The sequence below is a fragment of the Ipomoea triloba genome, chromosome 14 (genome assembly GCF_003576645.1).
Source record: "Ipomoea triloba cultivar NCNSP0323 chromosome 14, ASM357664v1".
Classification (NCBI taxonomy): Eukaryota; Viridiplantae; Streptophyta; class Magnoliopsida; order Solanales; family Convolvulaceae; genus Ipomoea; species Ipomoea triloba.
The window spans coordinates 12,965,106-12,990,536 of record NC_044929.1 but is presented as its reverse complement, the minus strand read 5'-3'; the positions used below and the strand labels follow the sequence as shown (position 1 = coordinate 12,990,536).

The following is a 25,431-nucleotide window of genomic DNA, read 5'->3' as shown; positions in this document are numbered from 1 at the left end:
GGTGAATCATATTTTTAATATACTAAAAATACATTATTTATGTACTGAATATATATTATTTGATAGTATAGTTCACACAGCTGTGTGCACCATGATCCACACAGCTGTGTGAACCATAGTCCACACAATAATGATTGTCATTAATGTATAATTAAGGGGTGTTTGGCAAAGTGTAATTACAATTCAATTCTAATGCAATTCTCTGACCTACGAAATTATATTGTTTGGTTGGAGACTACTACTATACGCAATTGATGGGTGGTTAGTAATTCGGGAGGGCTTAGCTAGTATAAATACTACGCAATTCATTGCATGTAACACGGATCCAACTTCTGATTTTTGTATTGTTACTCTTATCCCTATAAGGGCATATAATTGTACTTGCTAAACTTATCACTTCAGATTAATAATATTTAATTAATGCTAAAGACCTTGTGGTCTAGTGGCACTCGGTTTACACTTTATATGGAAGGGAGTGGGTTTGAGCCTTGGTGGAGGTGAGTATTGACTCTTTGTGCTTCAGTTTACATTTTAACAGAATCAATTTTCTTTTTTAATAACACAATTTTTCTGATTTTGCCAGACTATATCCTAAACCCCTTTGAACTTGCCGCAAGGCCCATGTAGGAAATAAATCTCGAATTACCCAAATAATTTTAAGTTTCCTACCGTCGCCTATTCATGAAGTTGGTCTTACGAACGCCTTCTTGGTCGAACGGATTTTCCTTCATGTCAATACTAATAACTAAAATACAAAGTGATATTTTATTGATTCATCACACGATATGAGATTGGAACAGGAAATTCATTCATCTTTGAATAAGCTAGGATTATTTATTTATTTATTTTTGTTTGGCCATTATTGAATATTTAGAGGTAAGATACAATATTTATATTTAAGTTACTAGTAGCAATCAAACCCTTCCCTTTATACGGGAGGTGGTGGGTTCGAACCTCAGTGGAGTCAATACTGACTCTTGTGCTTCAATAGGTTGAGAAAGTAGTTATGAACAGATACTGCATTGTAATAGAGATAATAGTATTAAAAAAAAAAAGTTACTAGTAGCAATCATGATAACAAATACAGAACTTGATAGGAGATCCTTGACATAGGAAACATGGATTAAGCTCGTCGTATGAACTCAAGCAAAGCCTGCTACAACAATCCACATCACAGAATTCGTCATCGCACGGTCCAAAATTCGCCACGCATTGATAGTCTCGTAACACCTCGTCCGACGCCGTATTGTTTATGCCCACTCCTTGAAAAGTCGATGCAGCTATATTGCCACATGAATATGCCCCTAATATTGCGACATTTATTAAGCTTGTGACATAATATACTCCGTATATCAATTCAAATAATTCATAATCACTATCTGAAAATGTATATTAAGTAAATTCTACTATTGTGTAATAATTGACACTAAAAAATCTTTGTGCAAAAAGCTCATCCGAGAATGTGTTAGCAAGGATCAAGCTCGTGACCATAATAACGAAAATCTTACTCCAACACTCAGTCATCTTTATAGGGCTAGAAGGTTTAAATAATAGACGTGTGTTTAACTCTTATCCTCTTTCGTTTATTAAATGTATTTTTTTTAAAAAAAACATCATTAAATTCCCTCTCCGGTGCATTCGACTCTCCCCACACCTTTGCCATTTTATTTTTAAAATGCTGTTCTTTATTTATAATTTGGGCTACACAGCACAAAATTTATAGAACATATTTTTAAATAATTTTAAAATGTGATACGATTAAAAATTGATATATATTTAGAAAAGAGTTGTTTTAACAAAAAGATAATACATATATAGGAATCGTAATTCGAACCAAACACTTAATAGATGTAATAGGTTTTAGTAAATGTAATATTTTTGTTCGGGCGATAGCAATTAAGATTAGAAATTAAAATAAATAAATGATAAAAATAAACTCTTTTGTTCAATTTCTTTTTATTTTTATTTGGGGCGATCACTTGTCTATCTTTTTCCTATTTTTGTTAACAACCATATATAGCATAAAAGTAATATGTATACCCTTGGGTAATGGTTACAACATTTCCTGAGCAAAACAGTAAGTGTAACTAAGCTATAGATAACACATTGAAATTAAAGAAATATGGCTTACCTGTTGCCAAAACAAAAATAATCAAAGCGAAAAATGTGGGAGAAAACATGACGAATTGATTCATAGAAAGCATAATTTATGATTTGTTTATGATAATATATATAGGTAGGAAAAATATTGTATACAAGTGACCCATCCATACTTAATAGCGTGTTCTAAATCCCCACAATTTGGTTGTAATTCCTTTTTCATTAAATGTTTCTTAATTGGGAATTAACGAAAATGACCATTGAATTTTACACAGAAAATAATTACGTTCATGAATTTTAAAAGTTGCAATTAAATATATTAACTTGTTGATTTGATGCAAGTAAATCAATTAGTCAGTTACCTATTATTTATTTATTTTTATTATTATTACTACTACTACTACTATTCTTCTTCTTCTTCTTCTTCTTCTTCTTCTTCTTCTTCTTCTTCTTCTTCTTGGTTAAAAAACATAATACATTTATACTCCTAAAGTTCATTTTGCATATAATCAATTATCAACTAAAAATTAATTTACCAAACATCGATCTTTCTACAACCAGCTAATGCTATGAACTAGTAAATAAAATCTACTAACCTGATCCGCTAACCGCTATCATCAGCTAAGTCAATATGCTTTCAGCTAGCATCTATTTGCCAAACGATCCCAATTAGTTGAGTTAAATTTCATCTTCTACTATAAAATGCGGATGCAAATATCATTGTTATTTGTTTGATCACATCATTGTCAAAACCAAAAAAGACAATTAGTTGAGTTAATTTTATCTTTTACTACAATGTGTATGTACATATCTTTGTTATTTATTTCACATTATTGTCGGATTAGTCTCTCAAACTTTGCAATATTGACCCTTCATTCAAAAATTGCTTGAATAGAGATAAGTATATTAGAGCGGTGTAGATCGACAATAGTAACAAAATTTTGTTTTATATAAAAGGTATTAGATTAGTCCAATGAGTCCACTCCAACAACTAAATAAACAATCTAGCTAGTGGAGCAACTCAATCTCAAAAGCTCAAATAGTATTTCGTGACAATTTAATTTTTACTATGGATCATGATCCACGTTGTAAGGTGGACTAAATGCTAATGCTAAATATAATGTTAATTTTTAGCATACTAAATATTTATTTTTAATGTACTATAAGTTCATTTTTAGATAATTAATATACTAAAAATAAACCTTCAAAAAATGAACTTATAATATACTAAAAATAAATATATATGTCAGTGGTCTACCTTGCAAGAATCATGGTCACATATGCTAGATCTCCTAACTTATGATTACATATATGTAATGCTTTGAATTTAGGGGAAAATTTTAGTATAAATAAGGGTTCGTTGTGTGGAATCCTCTCAATCGCCATTGTAGAGTTAATCTCTAACTTTATTTACATATGATTGTAGTATAACTTTATTATTAATGTTATTAATATTGGTGGACCCAACACGGTCCCGCATTATTTTCTCTCACAAATAATTTATTTGCCATATTTACATATGCTATTATTATAGTACCCCTAGATTCACTAAACTTGTCACATAACAAACTTCTGCATCATAAAGTTAATATATCCAATTTTTTTTCATCTGGTCATGAATTGAAAACTACTATTTTTATCTTTTACTATAGCGTGTAATTAAATATCATTGTTATTTGTTTCACATTTCTATTAAAATCAAAAATTAAAAAATAATCTCTCAATTATTGACCATTACTTGATTTAATTTTATCTTTTATTATATTGTGGATGCAAATATAATTGTTATTTGTTTAACATCGTTGTCAAAAAAAAAAAAGATAATTAGTTGAGTTAATTTTATCTTTTACTATAATGTTGATGTAAATATCTTCTTTTTTTTTTTCACATTGTTGTCAAATTAGTCACTCAAACTTTGCAATATTGATCCTTCACTCAAAAATTGCTTGAATAGAGATTAGTATCTTAGAGTAGTGTCGATTGACAATGCTAAATTCTTTTTGTTATATATACGACGCGAGGTATTAGATTAGCGCAATAAGTCCACTCCAACAATGTACTAAATATTTATTTTTAATGTATTATAAGTTCATTTTTTGGTAATATAATAAATATGAACAGATTTGTTAGTACGTGGTCTACCTGACAAATTATACCATGACCAAGGGTCTAACTTGTATTGTAGACTCTGGTCCAAAATTAACCTTTAGATTCTGTATATGTAGTTGACACATTATGTATCTGCAGTTGATAGTTTCTATACCTGTAGCTATCATATTATATGTTAGCAATTATCGAGTTATTTGTTTACATGGGCAGAAATTGTTAACGATAAGTACAAAATGTGTTAACTGAAAGTACATAATTTTTGTATCAGGGTTCACAATGCAATATGAACCCTGGTCCATGATATAACAATTGGGTATACCTAGCTTCTAATGTGAATCATATGATCCACGATATAATGATAGATATTTGGTATACTGAACATGCATCATCATTCAACAACATAAATAACCTCTAATGATATTTGGGATGTACTGCAGCTGGCACAATAAGCCAGTTACACATAAGCTATATCTCCTAACTTATGATTACATATATGTAACACTTTTCAATTAGGGGAAAGTTATAGTATAAGTAAGGGTTCGTCGTGTGGAATCCTCTCACCATTGTACCATTAATTATTTTTTAACTTTATTCACATATCGATGATTGTACTCAAATTTAGTTGCTAGTCACTAAATTAAAGGTTATTAATATCGGTGGTCCAAACACAATATAACCCTGTATTATTTTCTCTCACAAAATTTATTTATCACATTTTTATATGCTATTATTAGTACCCTTAGATTCACTAAACTTGTCACATTACAAACGTCAACATCATAAAATTAATATACCCAAATTGTTTTGCAATTCATCATGAATTCAAAACTACTATTTTTATCTTTTACTATAATGTAGAAGTAAATATCATTGTTATTTGTTTCACATTGCTATCAAGCTCCCCACAAAAAATCTTTGAATATATAATCTCTCGATTATTGATAATTACTTGATTTAATTTTATCTTTTACTATTATGTGAATGTAAATATAATAGTTATTTGTTTTACATCATATCGTTGTCAAATTAGCCTCTCAAATTGTGCAATATTGATCCTTCACTAATGTATGTATAATTAAATTGTTGGATGGCATCTTGGATTGGTGTCAATTGACACACTTAATAATTTTGTGATATATATATAAAGTATAAGACTATAAGGCTAGCCCAATTAACTCATTGCAACAACAACTAAATGCACAATCTAGTGCATGCGTGGAGTAGCTTAAACTCAGAAGTTCAAATAATATTTGGTAAACTAAACATGCATCAGCATGCCAATTACTATGTAATGAGATGACACATCTGTTACCATTCCAAATAAGTGTAAAGAATAATGGTTCCTTAGTTATTTATTTTGTTCCAATTTGGTCCTCTAGTTAAATATCCATATTAGTAATTATTAAATTAAAAAGTAATAATATAAAAATTGACTTGTTGTTGAGATGGATAAATGGGTTCATAATTCATAAACTTAGGGGATGTATTCAATCACAACTTTCATGAACTTTTAAATACTTTTAAAGGGATGAATTTTAATTGATTTTTGTAGAGTTTTTGTAAACTTTCCTAGAATCTTTTAAACTTTAATAAACTTTGTAAGAGTTTATAAATATCGATAGACCAAACATTTATAGACTTTTAAAAACTCTAAATTGAATACACCCTCACAAACATTCCATAACTTCTATTAATATATATATTATCTATAAATTAGTGCATTGTAAAAAAAATAAAATAAATACTGATGTCACAAAAATAGAGTATATTATTCATAAAGAAAATATAATCAATTTTTATAAATATAACCAATAAAAATATTTCTTGAACTAATGAAACAACTAATACTGAACCAATAAATATCTCTTAAAAATTCAACTTAATACAAAATATATATATATATATATATATATATATATATATAAATAATTAATAAACATACGATTATATAAAATTATAAACATATTAATAAAATAAAATTTAAAAATTATAAATTAAAAAATTTGCTGCAACCAGCAGCATCTTGCTGCTAGTTGCAGCAAGCTGCTGCTGCGGTTCGCGGCAATTCTTTTGGCTGCGATCGCAACAATTATTTTGTTGCGATGGCAACAAAAAATTTGCTTGAACATAAAAAAAAAAAGTATTTATGAAAGATTTGAAACGTACCGTAAAATTGATGAAAATTTTGTCTAATTTAGATAGAAGAAAAAAAGTCTGTAGAGAATGTTGAAAAGTTTGGGGTTGGAGGGTTGGATTTCATCTATTTATATTAATGAAGAGAAAGTCTATAGAAATCCTATTCTGACAGAGTTTGTGAAAGTCACTAACTTTTTGAATACCGGTAGACTTTTAATAACTCTATAAAAGTCTGAATCGAATACCTATATACTTTTAAAAAGTTTTGAAAAGTTTGAATTGAATACATGTAGACTTTTAAAGAGTTTATAAAAGTCTAAATTGAATACCACCAAACTTTTAAAGTTGATAAAAGTATTTAAAAGTTCATGAAAGTCGTGATTGAATACACCCCCTTAATACATTGGTTTATTATTATTATTAGCGAGAATGTGAAAAACCAAAACTTAATATATTATAGACCCTAGTCTACATTATAAAGTAAAACATTGAGATACTTTATTTTCATTTGGTTCACATTCTGTATAAAGAGTTTTACACTGAAACTCAATTCTTGACCCACCAACCTTTGTTGCATTAGTTACGTACGTATGTGATAGTAATATTAATGTAATTTATAAATATTATTATATCTCGGTTATTACTTTCGATTAAAATTTTGAGAAATTATATATCTTAATCGATTATAGTACAAAATGACCAATTTTAACGACAAAAGAGTACATGATATATAGGTAATTCATGTGTCGGTTCGATTGTCTCATTAAAAACCTTACACTAAGAAAGTCCTTGTGGGAAAAAAAAACTCAATTAAGGGAAAAATAGTACAATCGTAAACCTTCATGGTTTAAACTTAGGATGTATATAAATATTTGATCATCGGGACCAATAAATCAATCATACTTAGATATTGTTGCTCCCCCAGAAGACAACAATCTCCATAACTTACGCACCCCGGCCCATCCCTTTCATAAACATACTTTTCAAATATAGACGTAGGTAGGGACTTGGTGAACAAATATGCTAGGTTGTCACTAGAACAAACTTTCTGAACATGTATTTCACCACTCTTCTAGAGTTCGCGTGGATAAAAGAATTTAGGTGCAATATGCTTTGTAAGGTTCCGCTTAACATATCTACTACTCATTTGTGCAACACATGCTGCGTTGTCCTCATACAAGACAATGGGGGCGTCACTTATACTTGCTATTCCACACGAGTTATGAATATTATGTATTAATGACCTCAACCATATACACTCTTTTGATGTCTCATATAGAGCAATAATATCTGAATGATTAGATGAGATAATTACTAGTGTCTGTTTAACGAATTTCTATGAAATAGTAGTACCTCCACAGAGAAATGCATATCCAGTCCGGGATCTAGCATTATGTAGATCACACATATAACCAACATCCAAATATCCTAGTAATAATGTAGTATCTTGGTTTCTTTCAAATAGAAGATCAAGATCATTTGTACCTTGAAGATATCCGAGGATATGTTTTACATCATTCCAATGTTTTCTGGTTGGAGCGGCGCTAAACCGAGCTAGCATGTTTACTGCAAAAGTAATGTCAGGTCTAGTACAATTAATTAGCAAGGTAGAGAAGCGCCCCAATGGCACTTAGGTAAGGAACTTCTGGTCCTAGAATATCTTCGTTATCTTCCTTCCGTCTATGTGGGTCCTTATTAACTTCAAGCTAAGGGATCGGACCACTATTTGAGTACTAAGTGGATGTGATTTATCTATATAAAATTTCTCCAATAGTTTATTTGTATATTTAGATTAATGCACACAAATTTCTTTAGAGATATGCTCGATCTGCAGGCCATGACAGAACTTAGTTTTTTCCATTTCAAATTCCTCCTTTAAACATAAACATGCCCTTACAACATCTTTGTGTCATGTGTTCTGATAATGTTTATATCATCAACATAAATGGATATGATACAGAAACCATCAATGATTTCTTAATGAAGATACAAGGATTATATCTTTATTTTCATATCTTGCTTTAAGAGAAATTCACTCAATCCGCAAAACCACAATCTTCCTGATTGTTTTAAGCCATATAATGACTTTTGTAGTTTTACGCTATACATATTTCGATCTGTTATCTTTCCACAAAGGATTTTGAATACATTCGGGTACTTTCATATATATGTCAGCGTCTAGTGACCCATATAAGTAAGCGGTCACTACATCAATTAACTGCATATCAAGGTTCATTTTTACTGCCAGTGAAATTAAATAGGAGGTGTAAGATTTTTCCCTAATAATATATATTATATTATATATTAAGGCCTTAATTAAGTGGTGCAAGTTGACTAAGCTTCTTAAGTAGTTTGGTTGGACTGAATAACTAGAAGTTGTTATTCAACCAGCTGACTCTACGCCTAATATAAACGGGATACATGATATTGATTATATAGCACATACAGTTCACGGTACTCATACTACTCAGTAGACACCAATACACCATCTAGAGTTCTGAGTCAAGTATGAGTCAAATATGGTTAACGGTCTACCGTCCAAAAGGCATCACACATCAACTATGGTTGGAGATCAAGCAGGAGATCAACGTTGCTTATGCTTCTGCTCTACGCAGTTAGGTTTGTGCCATCAAGAACATGGGAATAAGTTTTTTCAAAATCTATTATGGGTCTTTGTGAAAACCATTGAGCTACCAACCTTGCTTTATATCTAACCACTTCGATCATTATTTTCATTCATTTTCCCCACAAACACCCATTTAGATCCTTTTGGGATCATACCTTTCGGGGTAAGTACAGGGGACCAAGGACTTTCCTTTTATTAAGCAATCCGAGTTGAATTTAGCCTCAATTGCCTTTCTTCATTTTAACCAATCTGAGCGCTCCCGGCACTCTGCTATAGATTTTTATTTTGGATCTAGATTATCAAAAGAAAGGTTAAGGGCAATTGTGTAGGCAAAATGATCATCGACGACGACAGTTAAATTTCTATTATAATTTTCTTCTATTTCTACAAAATTTATGACAGTTTCTATGTTTACATCAATCAAATTTTTATCATTTGCCAATATACTTTGATAAAGACGTTCCTTATTAATAGTATCAGTTTTAGTTAAAGCACGTATATTTTTACTGGATTTTCCGTCTTTGGGACGGTCATCTTCACGATGGAAAACAATTGATGTTTTTATGTTTATTTAGTTCAATTTGTGTGCATTGTGGGTTCATTTTTGAACTCCTCCACCGTATAATTTGATTCCAAGATTGCGTACATGATTTGCCTTGGGAATTATTCCAAAAAAAAAAAAAAAAAGATTTGCTTTGGTAAGAGTTAAATATATCCCACTATCTCAGCAGCCAAAACATCCAAATTCCGACGTAAGTAACGATAAGAATGGTTTAAACTTGTAAAGGTAAATCCAATTTGCACCAAAATATATTAAGCAATCGGCTGAACGTTCTTATTAATTTCATAGTACACACTACACAGACTTATTGGAAACATATAAAATAATGAATCATGCTAACAAATATTTATTTATTGCATATGAATAGTAATGTTCATATTGGACTTCCCTATTCTATTCTGGCGAACGCAATAGTGTCTTTCCCATTATGAGCTTTCCTGTAGAAATGCTTGGCATAGTCGGAGTAAAGAACCGGCTTGTATACCGGCTTCTCCCCGCTAGCCAGCACTTCTGGGAGTGGCGCCACGATATCGTTAGGCCTTGGGTTCACGAAAACCGGCACTGAGATCCTGTCGTTGCTCTCATTGGCCATAACGCGATGTTCGATGCTCTTGTATCGACCGTTGCTCATTATCTGGAGAGCGTCGCCGATGTTGATCACCAAAGCGCCCTTCACTGGCGGCACGTGCGACCAGGCCTCGTGCTCCAGTTTGCGCACGTACAGGCCTCCGATGTCGTCCTGGAGGAGGAGTGTGAGGGTGGAGATGTCGGAGTGACGGCCCACGCCGACGGTGAGATCCGGGTTGGGGCACTTTGGGTAGTAGTTGATGTTGATCCTACGTGAGCCCATTAGAAGTGATTCTTTTGCATCGTCAATTTGATTCACGTTTAGTCCTTGCATCAATGCCTCCAATAGCTTCCTACTCACCATTTCACAGCTTTTCAGGTACTCCAGTGCATCATCCCTGGTACAAATTAGAATATATATATAATATGTTATTTTCTTCAATTCTGATCTTATTGCATGGAATAATATATAAACATGCAAATATATATAGTGACCTGCAAGAAGGAGGCCAATACTGAGCAGCTTCCTCATCAGAAACATAGAACATACTAAGGTGATCTTTCCACTCCAAAGCCTTCTCTATCTGTGGAAGAAAGCTTGTGCTATACCTCACATGGCTAGTAGCAGAATTCTCCTTGGAATACTTCTTCTTCTCCTCCGCAGGCTCCCTAAAGAACCGGTAAGTGGCCGCCTTAGCCTTCTCCAGCATCTCAAGGGGAATCCCGTGGTTCACAATCTGGAAGAAACCCCTCTTCTCTGCGGCATCGCAAATGAGCTTAGCCACCTTCGGGTCCTCCCAGTTTGAGACGTCAATGACCGGAATGGAGTCGTCCGTAACGACGTCCATGCTCGAGAGCCTCTCCTCCGGTGGGTGAACGTATTGGTTGGGGAGGGTTTGGAGGCCAAGCTCCGAAAGGCCCTTCACTCCGTGGCCTTGTTTCACGACAAAGTCGTTGATGTCGGAGAGAACAGTAGAGAGTGCAGTTGCTGAAGGCATATTCAATTCGTTTATGTTTGATGAAATGTGGTAAATAGAAAGAAAGATTGATTGAGACTTGAGAGTAGTATAAATAAATGTCTTAAGATGGAGATGAGTGAATTCCTTTATCCCTTCTACCCCTTTTATAGTGGTTTGGGGTTTAGGATGGAGTTGGTGGTGCTTTTTGAGGGTAAGATAGAGATAAATCTAACACGGCGGGAGCCTTTGAAGACTATAATTCTATCATTGAATTGAAGGCAGCTGAAAATGACATTTAGAGCTTCAAGCAAAGAGGGATGTGCAATATTGACCAATCACACCCTGCCCGGTATGGGAAGTCAGACCAATTCTATGTGCCTTACCTGTTAAATTATTTTTTTGAAATGAATTCATTGCATGAGTTATACTACACAGTTTTTGGACAAAAATATATTTATGTGTGTGGACTTATTACTTTTTTATGAGTTTTAAGTAACATGTAGACCAAGTCTCTTTGCCAATGATCTTGTAGTCTAGTGGCACCCAGTGTCCCGGTTAATACTCCCATATAAATGATGGGAGTGGGTTTGAGCCTCAGTCGAGGCACCTATATCATACTCAAATGATCAACTCTACTTTTAATATAATATGAATTCTACAACATAAATTCAATACACACAATTTTTTTTTTAAAATTGAATATTAATATTAGACATACATTTTTACACATCGCGTATATAAAATACTAATATTGCAATAAAGACCAAAGGAGGACATAAATTAACATCTCAAAATAAATGTGTACAAACTTGCAACGTACAAAATCAATTAACTAAAAGACCTTTCATTGCTTGGCGAAATAGATAATGATATTTCGCCATATAGATGTAATAACTTTTGACTCGAGTATGTGTAGGTTTCATATTCTAGTTTTATGAGAAAATATCTGTTTAAAGTTCCTTTTACATGATCAAATTAGGCTGCTTATTATCATATAATATTTTAAAAGTTAAATAATATAAAGCATTTTTAATTTGTTTGAAACTTATACGGTTTAAATTGCACAAAAGAAATTATGTATCTACACTTTAATGTCAATATAATTTGATAATTTGAGTCTTCTTGCAACAAGTGAAATTGTTGTGTGGAGATTGGGAGAAAATTGGAAAAAGGGAGCTTAGAGAAGTTGCTAAAAGGTTAAGGCCATGTGTGGTAAATGACTGTTAGCTGATTTTATTTATTAGCTGATTGGATTAAAAGGTATAATTAATTGATAATATTAGTTGATTGTAGAAAAGTGTTTGGTAAATTAGCTGTTTGGTATAATTTCTTTTCTCAAAAGGTTAATTGAAAAGGCTGTTTTGAGTAGTATTTTGAAATTTAGTATTTTAGAGTTACGAAAAACTTATTAACCAAATACTTATATTGATTTTTTAACCAAGTCAAACAACTAATAATGGTCAAATAGGCCAAAATTGACTGATAGGCCAATTATTAACCAAACAGGGCCTAAGTTTTTATTTGGGAGAGAATTTTTGATAGGTATGTTCTTCCTCGTCATATTTTATGTGTCGGGTTCGATTAACGAGGTTTGATTGAATTTATTTTTAATTCAAATTTTCATAATATTAAATTTAGTATTAGTATACGAAATTTATATATTTAATTAGAAACTACACTAAAAGTACTATTAAATAAAAAAAAATTAAATTTAAAAATAAGTAAAAAAATACTAAAGAAAATAAACAGAGAAGAAAGAGTTGGTTTGACTAATGAATAGTAAGTAGGACAGATGGGACAAGGGAGTAATTTATCAACACTAATTAAAAATGAATTTAAATATGTTTGTTTATATATTAAAATATAAAATAGTGAAATCAATTTATTTTAATAAAATATAAAGTAAGAGCATATATTTGAAAACATATAAAGTAAAACAAAATGTTTATAATTTATAAGATTAGTTCATACAAAAATCAATGTTTAAACACAAATGTCAAATTGAAATTACAACCAAGCATATTGAAGAGAAAAAGTCAAAAAGATTTTAATTAAGAAGGGTAAATGATGTAATTTCTTTAAAATAGTAAGGTTAAAGATAGGAAAAAAAGTTAGAAAGTTACTAGCTTATTTTGAAACGCTACCTTAGGTAGCGTTTAAAAATAAGCTCTTATTTTAAGCTATTAGCTTATTTTAGGAACATTACCAAACAGGACTTATAGCTTATTAATAGCTTAAAATAAGTTATAAACTCATAAATAAGCTCTGCCAAACAGAGTCGTTATGTCAAGGGTGAAGATGGATTTGGAAATAGTATGTAACATTACTCTTATAATAACGGCACCATTCAAAAATTTAAATTATTTTTTTTTATCAATAGGCTTATTCTATATTACTAAATCTTTATTCTTTTAAATAATTTCATTAATTTGTACTTTCGTGGAATGAACACTATATGTTGATGGGTAAGAAGAAAGTCAATAGTCAAGATTCTACAATAGATAGTGTTTTCATTTGAGTAAAAGGTATAACACATTATATTCTTTTAATTTTATTTCTTAGTATTTATTAAAAAATAATAAATCAATTTTTAAATTTCATTAAAATGTAGTTTATTTTGAAAGGTTAAAAGATGTAGTTTTTAAATTTTTTTTTTTTTGAGTACTACTGACTCTGTTACAATGTAGTATCTGTTCATAGCTACTTTCTCAACCTACTGAAGCACGACGAGTCAACAGTTGCCTCCATTGAGGCTCGAACCCACTCCCATCATCCATGTGGGAGTGTAATTTTAAATTTTATTTTAATATGGTGAAATTATTCAATTATAATCAAGGATAACCAATGAATTGAATACAATAAATATAATGAATTTTATCATTATATCTGGACATTAACAAGTAAAATTGGGAAGGGAAAATAACATTTTTCTTAAAGTTAAAGTGTCATGTTTTGATTTATAAAAAAAAAAAAATGTGAGTCCCATGTTTTATATTTTTCTCTAATAAAATTAAGGTCGAATTTTATTTTTAGGGAGTGCAATTATCATTTTCTTGAGTACAACTATCATTTTCTTGCAACTTGTGGGTAACTTCCATAAGGAAATGATAAACGTATGTTAATTATATTAAGTGAAATTTTTTTAATTTTTTAAAGAAAGAAAAACAAAGAAAATGGTGTTGCTAAATATATTTTCTAAATTGGAAAATATAAAAACAAACAAAAGTTTGCTTCCTGTTTTGCAAGTGGAGTGTCCATCATTGACTCAATAGCTTTTAAGACTTTGGATACAGACTGTCTGCATGCAAAGGAAATTTTTTAAGCAAAAATGCCGACATCCTATTAATTGAAAGATGATGTTGGATTTTTTTTAGCAATTAGCTCTTAGTTGATAATGAATTTTAGTTGTTAGTAGCTCTTAGTTGATAATGAATTTTAGTTGTTAGTAGTTAATTAGGGTGTGTTTGGTTGACGGGTTTTGGTATAAGGTATGTGTATCAAAGTGATTGTTATTGTTTGGTTGAAATGTTTTTAGAATACTACTATGTGTTTGGAAATACTCCATTAATTAAAAAATCCACACTCTTATTAAATAAGGGTTTAATTTCCACCCTTACCGAGTATTTTTTTTTTTTTTGAATTCTGCTGACTCTGTTACAATGTAATATCTGTTCATTGCTACTTTCTCAACCACTGAGTGCCGCTTGACCACTTAATTCGGTGTGTGGATGTGTGGATACTAATTGAGCAACAACAAAGAGTTCATAGCTACTTTCTCAACCACTGAGTGCCGCTTGACCACTTAATTCGGTGTGTGGATGTGTGGATACTAACCACTGAGTGCCGCTTGACCACTTAATTCGGTGTGTGGATATGTGGATACTAACCACTGAGTGCCGCTTGACCACTTAATTCGGTGTGTGGATGTGTGGATACTAATTGAGCAACAACAAAGAGTCACCAGATGCCAATCACTGAGTGCCGCTTGACCACTTAGAGTGCCACTTGACCACTTAATTCGGTGTGTGGATGTGTGGATACTAATTGAGCAACAACAAATTCGGTGTGTGGATGTGTGGATACTAATTGAGCAACAACAAAGAGTCACCAGATGCCAACCACTGAGTGCCGAGCAACAACAAAGAGTCACCAGATGCCAACCACTGAGTGCCGCTTGACCACTTAATTCGGTGTGTGGATGTGTGGATACTAATTGAGCAACAAAGAATTCAGTGTGTGGATGTGTGGATACTAATTGAGCAACAACAACGGTGTGTGGATGTGTGGATACTAATTGAGCAACAACAAAGAGTCACCAGATGCCAACCGTTGAGTGCCGCTTGACCACTTAATTCGGTGTGTGGATGTGTGGATACTAATTGAGCAACAAAGAATTCGGTGTGTGGATGTGTGGATACTAATTGAGCAACAACAAAGAGTCACCAGATGCCAACCACTGAGTGCCGCTTGACCACTTAATTCGGTGTGTGGATGTGTGGATACTAATTGAGCAACAAAGAGTCACCAGCCTCCACTGAATGCTGCATTCGGTGTGTGGAAGAGTCACCAGATGCCAACCACTGAATGCCGCATTCGGTGTGTGGATTAGACAACAAAGAGTCACCAGATGCCAACCACTGAGTGCCGCTTGACCACTTAATTCGTTGTGTGGATGTGTGGATACTAATTGAGCAACAAAGAGTCAACAGCCTCCACTGAATGCCGCATTCGGTGTGTGGATTAGTGATTAGTTACTAATTGAGTATCTGTTCATAGCTACTTTCTCAACCTACTGAAGCACAAAGAAAAGAATCAACAGTGACCCACTCCCAACATCAATGTGGGAGTGTTAACCGGGACACCGGGTGCCACTAGACCACAAGGTCTTTGGCATATAATATATCTCTTAATTATTAAGTTATTAACAATTAATTATTTTTTTATTTTATCTTTTACTGTAATGTAGAAGTAATTAAATATTATTATTTGTTTTACGTCGGATCATTGTGAAAAAAAAAAAAAAAAAAAAAAAAAAAAAAAAAAAAANTGAGTGCCGCTTGACCACTTAATTCGGTGTGTGGATGTGTGGATACTAATTGAGCAACAAAGAGTCACCAGCCTCCACTGAATGCTGCATTCGGTGTGTGGAAGAGTCACCAGATGCCAACCACTGAATGCCGCATTCGGTGTGTGGATTAGACAACAAAGAGTCACCAGATGCCAACCACTGAGTGCCGCTTGACCACTTAATTCGTTGTGTGGATGTGTGGATACTAATTGAGCAACAAAGAGTCAACAGCCTCCACTGAATGCCGCATTCGGTGTGTGGATTAGTGATTAGTTACTAATTGAGTATCTGTTCATAGCTACTTTCTCAACCTACTGAAGCACAAAGAAAAGAATCAACAGTGACCCACTCCCAACATCAATGTGGGAGTGTTAACCGGGACACCGGGTGCCACTAGACCACAAGGTCTTTGGCATATAATATATCTCTTAATTATTAAGTTATTAACAATTAATTATTTTTTTATTTTATCTTTTACTGTAATGTAGAAGTAATTAAATATTATTATTTGTTTTACGTCGGATCATTGTGAAAAAAAAAAAAAAAAAAAAAAAAAAAAAAAAAAAGACAATTAGTTGGTTTTATTTTATCTTTTAATATAATAGTGATGTAAATATCATTGTTATTTGTTTCACATTGTTGTCAAAACTCAAAATCATTAAAGACAATTAGTTGAGTTAATGTGGATGTAAATATATATCTTTGTTATGTATTTCATATTGTTGTCGTCTCACAAACTTTGCAATATCATCCTTCATTCAAAAATTGCTTGAATAGCGATAATAAGTATCTTGGAGCAATTGACAATGCAAAAAAAAAAATTTGTTATAGATAAAAGGTACTCTGTATTAGATACGCCCAATAAGTCCACTCCAACAATTAAATAAACAATCTAGACTCTGTTTGACCGGGCTTATTTAGGAGCTTATAACTTATTTTAAAAGATATATCACAAATCTTTATAAGATTTTCTCTACAAAGGCCCATAAATACCTTTGTTTACGTATCATTGGAAAGTGCATTAACATAAATACGGGAGTAAGAAGTGGCAATACAAAAGTGTGTAAACTATAAAAACGGGTCAAAGTAGATTGTCTCACACTAGCGCTCCCGCACAATAATTCTACCAATGGATGTCATATTACATGAATAGCTTCGGGTACACCTGTTACAATTTGCACTGCCCAATAACTAATTTGGTCCCAAAGTAATAACCCGTTACGCCAAAAGATGCGGTCAATATAACTAAAACCACACCTGTAACCCAAGTCAATTCACTAGGTTTTTAAAATCCCTTGATGTGATACACACGAAATTAATACATGCACGATCATCATTAGGACCATCATACTTGCTGACCATCGATGAATGATCAGATTAACCTGCCAAAGTTAGCTTCGGTCATTATGTATTAAACAGAAGCAAAAGCCTCAGTAACGATTGGACTATAGTAGAAAGTCATAGCCTACTAATAAGTTATAAGCTCTCTCTTTGGTAATATTCCTAAAATAAGCTACAATCTCACTATCTCAGCCGCCAAAACATCCAAATGCCGACGTAAGTAACGATAAGATTAAACAATCAGCTGAAAGTTCTTATTAATTTCATAGTACGTCCACGGACTTATTGGAAACATATAAAATAATGAAGCATGCTAAAAAATATGTATTTATTGTATATGATTAGTATGGTTCATATTGAACTTCCTTATTATTCTATTCTGGCGAACGCAATAGTGTCTTTCCCATTATGAGCTTTCCTGTAGAAATGCTTGGCATAGTCGGAGTAAAGAACTGGCTTGTATACCGGCTTCTCCCCGCTCGCCAGAACCTCTGGGAGCGGCCCCACAATGTCGTTAGGCCTCGGGTTCACGAAAACAGGGACAGAGATCCTATCGTTGGTCTCATTGGCCATAACGCGATGTTCAATGCTCTTGTATCGACCGTTGCTCATGATCTGGAGAGCGTCGCCGATGTTGATCACCAAAGCGCCCTTCACTGGCGGCACGTGCGACCAGGCCTCGTGCTCCAGTTTGCGCACGTAGAGGCCTCCGATGTCGTCCTGGAGGAGGAGTGTGAGGGTGGAGATGTCAGAGTGACGGCCCACCCCGACGGTGAGGTCCGGGTTGGGGCATTTAGGATAGTAATTGATGTTGATCCTACGTGAGCCCATTAGAAGTGATTCTTTTGCATCGTCAATTTGATTCACGTTTAGTCCTTGCATCAATGCCTCCAATAGCTTCCTACTCACCATTTCACAGCTTTTTAGGTACTCCAGTGCATCATCCCTGGAACAAATTAGAACATATAATATGTTATTTTCTTCATTCTGACTTATTGCATGGAATAATATATAAACATATATATAGTGACCTGCAAGAAGGAGGCCAATACTGAGCAGCTTCCTCGTCAGAAACGTAGAACATACTGAGGTGATCTTTCCACTCCAAAGCCTTCTCTATCTGTGGAAGAAAGCTTGTGCTATACCTCACATGGCTAGTCGGACAGTTCTCCTTAGAATACTTCTTCTTTTCCTCCGCCGGCTCCCTAAAGAACCGGTAAGTGGCCGCTTTTGCCTTCTCCAGCATCTCAATGGGAATCCCGTGGTTCACAATCTGGAAGAACCCTCTCTTTTCAGCGGCTTCGCAAATGAGCTTAGCCACCTTCGGGTCCTCCCAGTTTGAGACGTCAATGACCGGAATGGAGTCATCGGTAACGACGTCCATGCTCGATAACCTCTCCTCCGGCGGGTGAACATATTGGTTGGGAAGTGTTTGGAGGCCAAGCTCTGAAAGGCCCTTCACTCCGTGGCCTTGTTTCACCACAAAGTCATTGATGTCGGAGAGAACATTGGAGAGTACTGTTGCTGAAGGCATATTCAATTCGTTTATGTTTAATGAAACGTGGGAAATAGAAAGAAAGATTGATTGAGAGGAGTATATAAATAAATAAATGTGTTAAGATGGAGATGAGTGAATTCCTTCATCCCTTCTGCCCCTTTTTATAGTGGTTTGGGGGTTTAGGAGTTGGTGGCTTTTTCAATTATTTAATATTCTTTTTTTGGGAGTATATATGAGATGAGACTTGAGAGTAATTCATTTGGTACATACGATGAATGAAGACTATTATATAATTCTATATATCATTGAATTGAAGGCAGCTGAAGATTACTTTTAGAGCTTCAAAAATGGAGGGATAGATGTGCAATATTGACCAACCACAGCTCGGGATCGAAAGTCAGACAAGCTCTATATACCTTATCTGTTAACTGATTTTTTAAAAATGAATTTATTGCAATGGAAAAAATAATAATAATATAATAATAAAGAACAATGGAGGACATAAATGTTACCAAATATTACTACCAAAATAATATTTCTATAGAAAAAATGCGAAAAGGGTTTTCTGGTAAATGGTTAACTTAGTCTTGTAATCACTATACTGTTCTTAAAATCTTATTTGCTACCTCCCTTGGTGATCGTAGCCTATAGTTTTCTAGGATAAAACAAGCTACGACTTTAAGTTTGAGAACTCAAACAATGAAACCTGGCAAACTAGAACAAGACTATGAACACATTAGGTAATTAAAGAAAGGCTAGAATAACAAAGCTATAAGCACTCAAACAATGAGTCTACTTTGAGAATTAATTTATCATTTATCCATTATCCGTTTTGAACGTACAATATATAAATCTCTTCGTCTAACTACGAACAACCCAAATCCACTTTGACCCGACTTAAATCAGAAGTGGACCTCACATATATTTGTATCACAAAATAGCAACTTAAAATGCCATTTATGTTATTTTTTTTCCAACAATAAATTAGCTACTTAAAGAAAGCAAACTCGCAACAAAATCAATTAACTAAAATACCTTTCTTTCTGTGGCGAAATAGAAAATGATGTCTAAAATGATATTTCGTCACACACTACACATCATAATTGTTTACTCCAGTGTAAGTAGGTCTCATACTCTCGTTTTATGAGAAAATTTCTATTCAATGTTCCTTTTACCTAATGAAAGTTATTTTATTATAATATTTTAAAACTTAAACATAAAGCATTTTTGTTTGAAACTTCTCCAGACACTTTAATATGCATTTCGATCAAAATAATAATTTGATAATTTGAGTTGAGTCTTGCAACAAGCCAACAAGTGAATTTATTGTGTGGGGATTGGGAGAAAATTGGAAAACGGGAGCTGGGAGAAGTTGGTAAAAGCTAAAGTTTTTATTAGAGGGAGACTTTTTGATAGGTACATGTAGTTGATTAATATGATAGATATATGATTTGACACAATAAATAAATAGACTTACTACGGAATTGTTTGGCAAGTAATTAGTTGATAATTGATACTGATTGTGTTAGCTAGTACGGTTATTAATAGGTGTTTGATAAATTAGTGATTTACGTATTCTTAATTAATTACATGTAAAATGACACATAAAGACATAAATATATTATGCTACTTAATTTTTAAACTACTTTTACAATTTATTGTTGTTGTTATTAGTAGTTATTTTTAATTATTATTATTATTATTTTATTATTACTAATAAAAGTAATAATTCAACATAAGAGTTAACAAAATTATATAAAAAATGTTTAAGGCCAAGAGTCAATTAAGATGTCAGGTTCTAAGCGGGTTTTTATGATCTTAAAAATATAAATTCGATTAAAATAAAAATTAAAGAAATATAAATATAAACATTATAACTACCAACAAATTAAAATGGCGCGCGGTTGGGCGATTGGGCCCAGACTTTCCCAATAAAATAGGTTCTCAAGGACTCATGTCCTCATCAGATTTCAATATCTGTTGGAGTGTAAGAAGAAAGTTAATAGTCAAGATTCTACAATAGATATTGTTTTCATTTGAGTAAAAGGTGTAGCACATCATCATATTCTTAATTTTATTTCTTAGTATTCATTAGAAAATATTAAATTAATTTTTGAATTTCATTAAAATATAGGTTTTTTTGAATGGTTAAGAATAGTAGTTTTTAAATTTTATTTTAATATGGTGAAATTGTTCAGTTCAGGATAACCAATGAATATAATAAATATAACGAATTTTATCGTTATATAAGTAAAATTAAGAAGGGAAAATAACATTTTTCTTAGAGTTAAAGTGCCATGTTTTGATTAATAAAAAAAATGTACTGTGAGTCACGCGTTTTATATCTTTTCCCTAATAAAATTAAGACGTGTTGGAAGTTTTATTTTTGGGGAGTACAACTATCATTTTCTTGCACCTGTTGGGTAACTTCCATAAGGAAATGATAATGGTGCGTTAATTTTTTAAAAATACTCGTGATTATATTCTTTACAATGTAGTATCTGTTCTACATGTTCTTAATCTTTTTTTTAACCTAAAGAATCAATGCCCCACCACTGCGGAACAGTCATGTGACCACCTATTTGAAATAGTAACAAATGTGTCATCACACAACATAGTAGTTTGCCGCAAATTGTCGTGGACCCAGGTACACCTTGCAAGGTGGACCTAGGTCCAATACGACGCCATTTCACTATTTTTTATTTTTTAAAAAAAAAAGTTACTAAACATATAGCCCTGAAATGTGTGAATATGGAGGTTTCAAATTGTGAATATGGAGCATATAATTTGTGAATGTAGAGTTATGAATGTGTGAATCTGTAGTAGAGTTAACAGAGTTCTAGCAACCCTGAAATGTGTGAATGTGGAGGTTTCAAATTGTGAATATGGAGTATATAATTTGTGAATGTAGAGTTATGAATGTGTGAATCTGTAGTAGAGTTAACAGAGTTCTAGCAACTTGTAGCCCTGTAATGTGTGAATGTGGAGGTTTCAAAGTGTGAATATGGAGTATAGAAATCGTGAATGTAGAGTTATGAATGTGTGAATCCGTAGTAGAGTTAACAGAGTTCTAGCAACTTGTAGCCCTGTAATGTGTGAATGTGGAGGTTTCAAAGTGTGAATATGGAGTATAGAAATCGTGAATGTAGAGTTATGAATGTGTGAATCCGTAGTAGAGTTAACAGAGTTCTAGCAACTTGTAGCCCTGTAATGTGTGAATGTGGAGGTTTCAAAGTGTGAATATGGAGTATAGAAATCGTGAATGTAGAGTTATGAATGTGTGAATCCGTAGTAGAGTTAACAGAGTTCTAGCAACTTGTAGCCCTGTAATGTGTGAATGTGGAGGTTTCAAAGTGTGAATATGGAGTATAGAAATCGTGAATGTAGAGTTATGAATGTGTGAATCCGTAGTAGAGTTAACAGAGTTCTAGCAACTTGTAGCCCTGTAATGTGTGAATGTGGAGGTTTCAAAGTGTGAATATGGAGTATAGAAATCGTGAATGTAGAGTTATGAATGTGTGAATCCGTAGTAGAGTTAACAGAGTTCTAGCAACTTGTAGCCCTGTAATGTGTGAATGTGGAGGTTTCAAAGTGTGAATATGGAGTATAGAAATCGTGAATGTAGAGTTATGAATGTGTGAATCTGTAGTAGAGTTAACAGAGTTCTAGCAACTTGTAGCCCTGTAATGTGTGAATGTGGAGTTCCCAAGTTGTGAACATGGAGTATAGGACCTGTGAATATAGAATTTTGAATGTGTGAATGCAGTGGTATTATAGTTACTAAACATATAGCCCTGTAATGCGTGAATGTGGAGTTTTCAAATTGTGAATATGGAGTATAGGGTTTGTGAATGTAGAGTGTGTATTCTGTTGCGATGAGAAGCCGTTAACGCCGTTAATTTTTTTTAAAAATAAAAATAAAAATAAAAAATTGTGAAACGGCGTCGTATTGGACCCAGGTCTACCTTGCAAGGTGGACCTGGGTCCACGACATAACAACTGGTACTCTTGGTAGTTTGCAGGGTACGTTAATTATATTAATTGTGAAAATTTTTAATTTTTTTTAGAGAGAACGAAAAACAATGAAACTGGTGTTGCTAAATATATGTTCTAAATTGGAAAATAGAAACACAAACAAAAGTTTGCTTCCTCTTTTGGAAGTGGAGTGTCAATCATTGACTCAAAACCTTTTAAGATTTTGGATCACTTAGAGAACCACCACTTGTCCACTTGCATGCAAACCAAAAATTTTAAGTAACGCTTAATTTAATTTAACTATAAATGCCGACATCCCTTCTACCCCTTTTTATAGTCCTTTTTATAGTGGTTTGGGGGTTTAGAAGTTGGTGGCTTTTTTCAATTATTTAATATATTTTTTCTTGAGGATATACAAGATGAGAGTAATCCATTTGGTACATACGATGAATGAAGACTATTATATAATTCTATATATCATTGAATTGAAGGCAGCTGAAGATTACTTTTAGAGCTTCAAAAAGGAGGGATAGATGTGCAATATTCACCAACCACAGCCCGGGATCGGAAGTCAGACAATTAGCTCTATATGCGTTACCTGTTAAATGATTTTACTATGAATGAGTGGACGACCTAAGTACTTGCCCGTCAGAAAGTGAGGAGGTCTTTTTCCATGATCTTGCACGTGCCATCTGATGTCGTAGAGTTCGGCAAACGAACTAGCTTAATTAGTTTTCTGGGGTTTCCCTCCTCCTTCTCAGATAAAAAAAATGATTTTACTATAACGTGGAAGTAAATATTATTGTTATTTAATTTATTTCACATCATTTTCAAAACATAATAATTATAATAATAATAATAATAATAATACTAATAATAATAATAATAATAATTTGAATATATAATCTTAATTATTGATAATTAGTTGATTTAATTTTATCATTTATTATAATATATAATATGAATGTGAATATTATTGCTATCGGATCCGGTTTCACATTGTTGCCAAATTAGTCTCTCAAAGTTTGCAATATAGATCCTTCACTCATGATCACAAATTTCTTGGATGGAGATAATATCTTGGAGTGGTGTCAATTGACAACAATCAAAATATCTTGGAGTGGTGTCAATTGACAACAATAAAAAATTTTGTTTTATATATGAGGTATTAGATTATCCCAATAAGACCAATAAAAAGAAAGTCACTAGTCAAGATTCTACAATAGATACTGTTTTCATTTGAGTAAAATGTATAATATATTATCTTCTTATTTTTATTTCTTAGTATTTATTACACAATATTTAATTAATTTTTTTTATTTCATTGTGTTTCAAAAAATTATTTTTATTTCATTAAAATTGGTTTTTAATTTTATTTTAATGTGGTGAGATTGTTTAATTCATGGATAACCAATGAATAAAATAAATATAATGAATAAATATAAGATTGGGAAAACAAACAAATATTATGCAACTGCGGAAATTATTAAATATTATTGTTTAGTGGCAGTTCCATACCGTCACGAAATTGTTTACTGACGGGTCTATATTCATTACTAAATAGTGTTTCGTGAAAGATTTAGTGACAATTTTATGCAACTGCGGGAATTATTAACCAATATTGCATTTAGTTGTGCTTTCGTAACCATTACCAAAAATTAGGTATGTCACTTTTGCTTTTTACGGCAATTTTGTAACCGCCACTAAATATATCTATTTGTTTATTCATTTAAATAATAGCGACAATTATAACAGTCGCTTAATATATCAATTTAATTTTTATTTTAAATATTAGTAGTGGTTTTAACCACGACTATTATTTTAAATAACAGTAGTGGTTTTAATTTGTGGGGAAGACAAATTTGTAAGTAATGTTCTAAGTGTCCGATCCTGTTAATTTAAAGATGAAGTTGGACTGTTTAGGATTAACGTAACTATGTTGGAATTTTAGCTTAAAATGACATTTAAATGACTATTTTGTGGTGCAAATATATGTGAGGTACACTTTTGATTTGGGTCGGGTCAAAGTGGATTCAGGTTCTTCGTAGTGAGACGGAGATTTTGATATATTGTACGCTCAAAAAGGATAATGGGTGAATGAGAAATTGGTTCTCAAAGTAGACCAATTTGAATTGGAAAATGAATGTGGAAAGGCTTTAAAGTAGCATTTGTCCCACATTGGTTTGAGAAGTGGGTTTGCACCATATATACAAGGGTCTTTCTAAGCCATATTGGATTATATAGCATAGAAGTTCTCTCTCGCGCAAAGGAGGGGTGCAACTCAAATCCCAAAATGCATAACATGGAGTCATTGTTCGAGTCGTAAACCCGAATGCGTTTGGAAAGGCAGGCAAGCACAGAGTGCAGTGCCACCCGAATGGCATACACCACACAATGTACACAAATACTAGGTATGCAAATATACACCAGACAATGTTAGTAAATGCACCATGAGAGTTATGCTACATTATTTTGGGATATCAAATTTAT

General features: G+C 32.7%; 2 protein-coding genes across 2 annotated transcripts; both read right to left on the bottom strand.

The window, feature by feature from the left end:
* Positions 1 to 9,782: 9,782 nt before the first annotated feature.
* Positions 9,783 to 11,195, bottom strand: LOC116004252 (bi-functional coumaroyl CoA and feruloyl CoA ortho-hydroxylase F6H2-2-1-like). The gene is made up of 2 exons (XM_031244222.1): positions 10,596 to 11,195; positions 9,783 to 10,498 (listed from the first exon to the last, which is right to left on the bottom strand). Exons 1-2 carry the CDS (start codon positions 11,096 to 11,098, stop codon positions 9,922 to 9,924), a joined length of 1,080 nt encoding a protein of 359 aa, XP_031100082.1. The 5' UTR covers positions 11,099 to 11,195; the 3' UTR covers positions 9,783 to 9,921.
* A 6,499-nt stretch (positions 11,196 to 17,694) lies between these two features.
* Positions 17,695 to 19,107, bottom strand: LOC116004157 (bi-functional coumaroyl CoA and feruloyl CoA ortho-hydroxylase F6H2-2-1-like). Its single transcript, XM_031244085.1, has 2 exons — positions 18,500 to 19,107; positions 17,695 to 18,414 (listed from the first exon to the last, which is right to left on the bottom strand). The coding sequence occupies exons 1-2, from the start codon at positions 19,000 to 19,002 to the stop codon at positions 17,838 to 17,840; spliced, it is 1,080 nt and encodes a 359-aa protein (XP_031099945.1). The 5' UTR covers positions 19,003 to 19,107; the 3' UTR covers positions 17,695 to 17,837.
* Between the last annotated feature and the right edge of the window lie 6,324 nt (positions 19,108 to 25,431).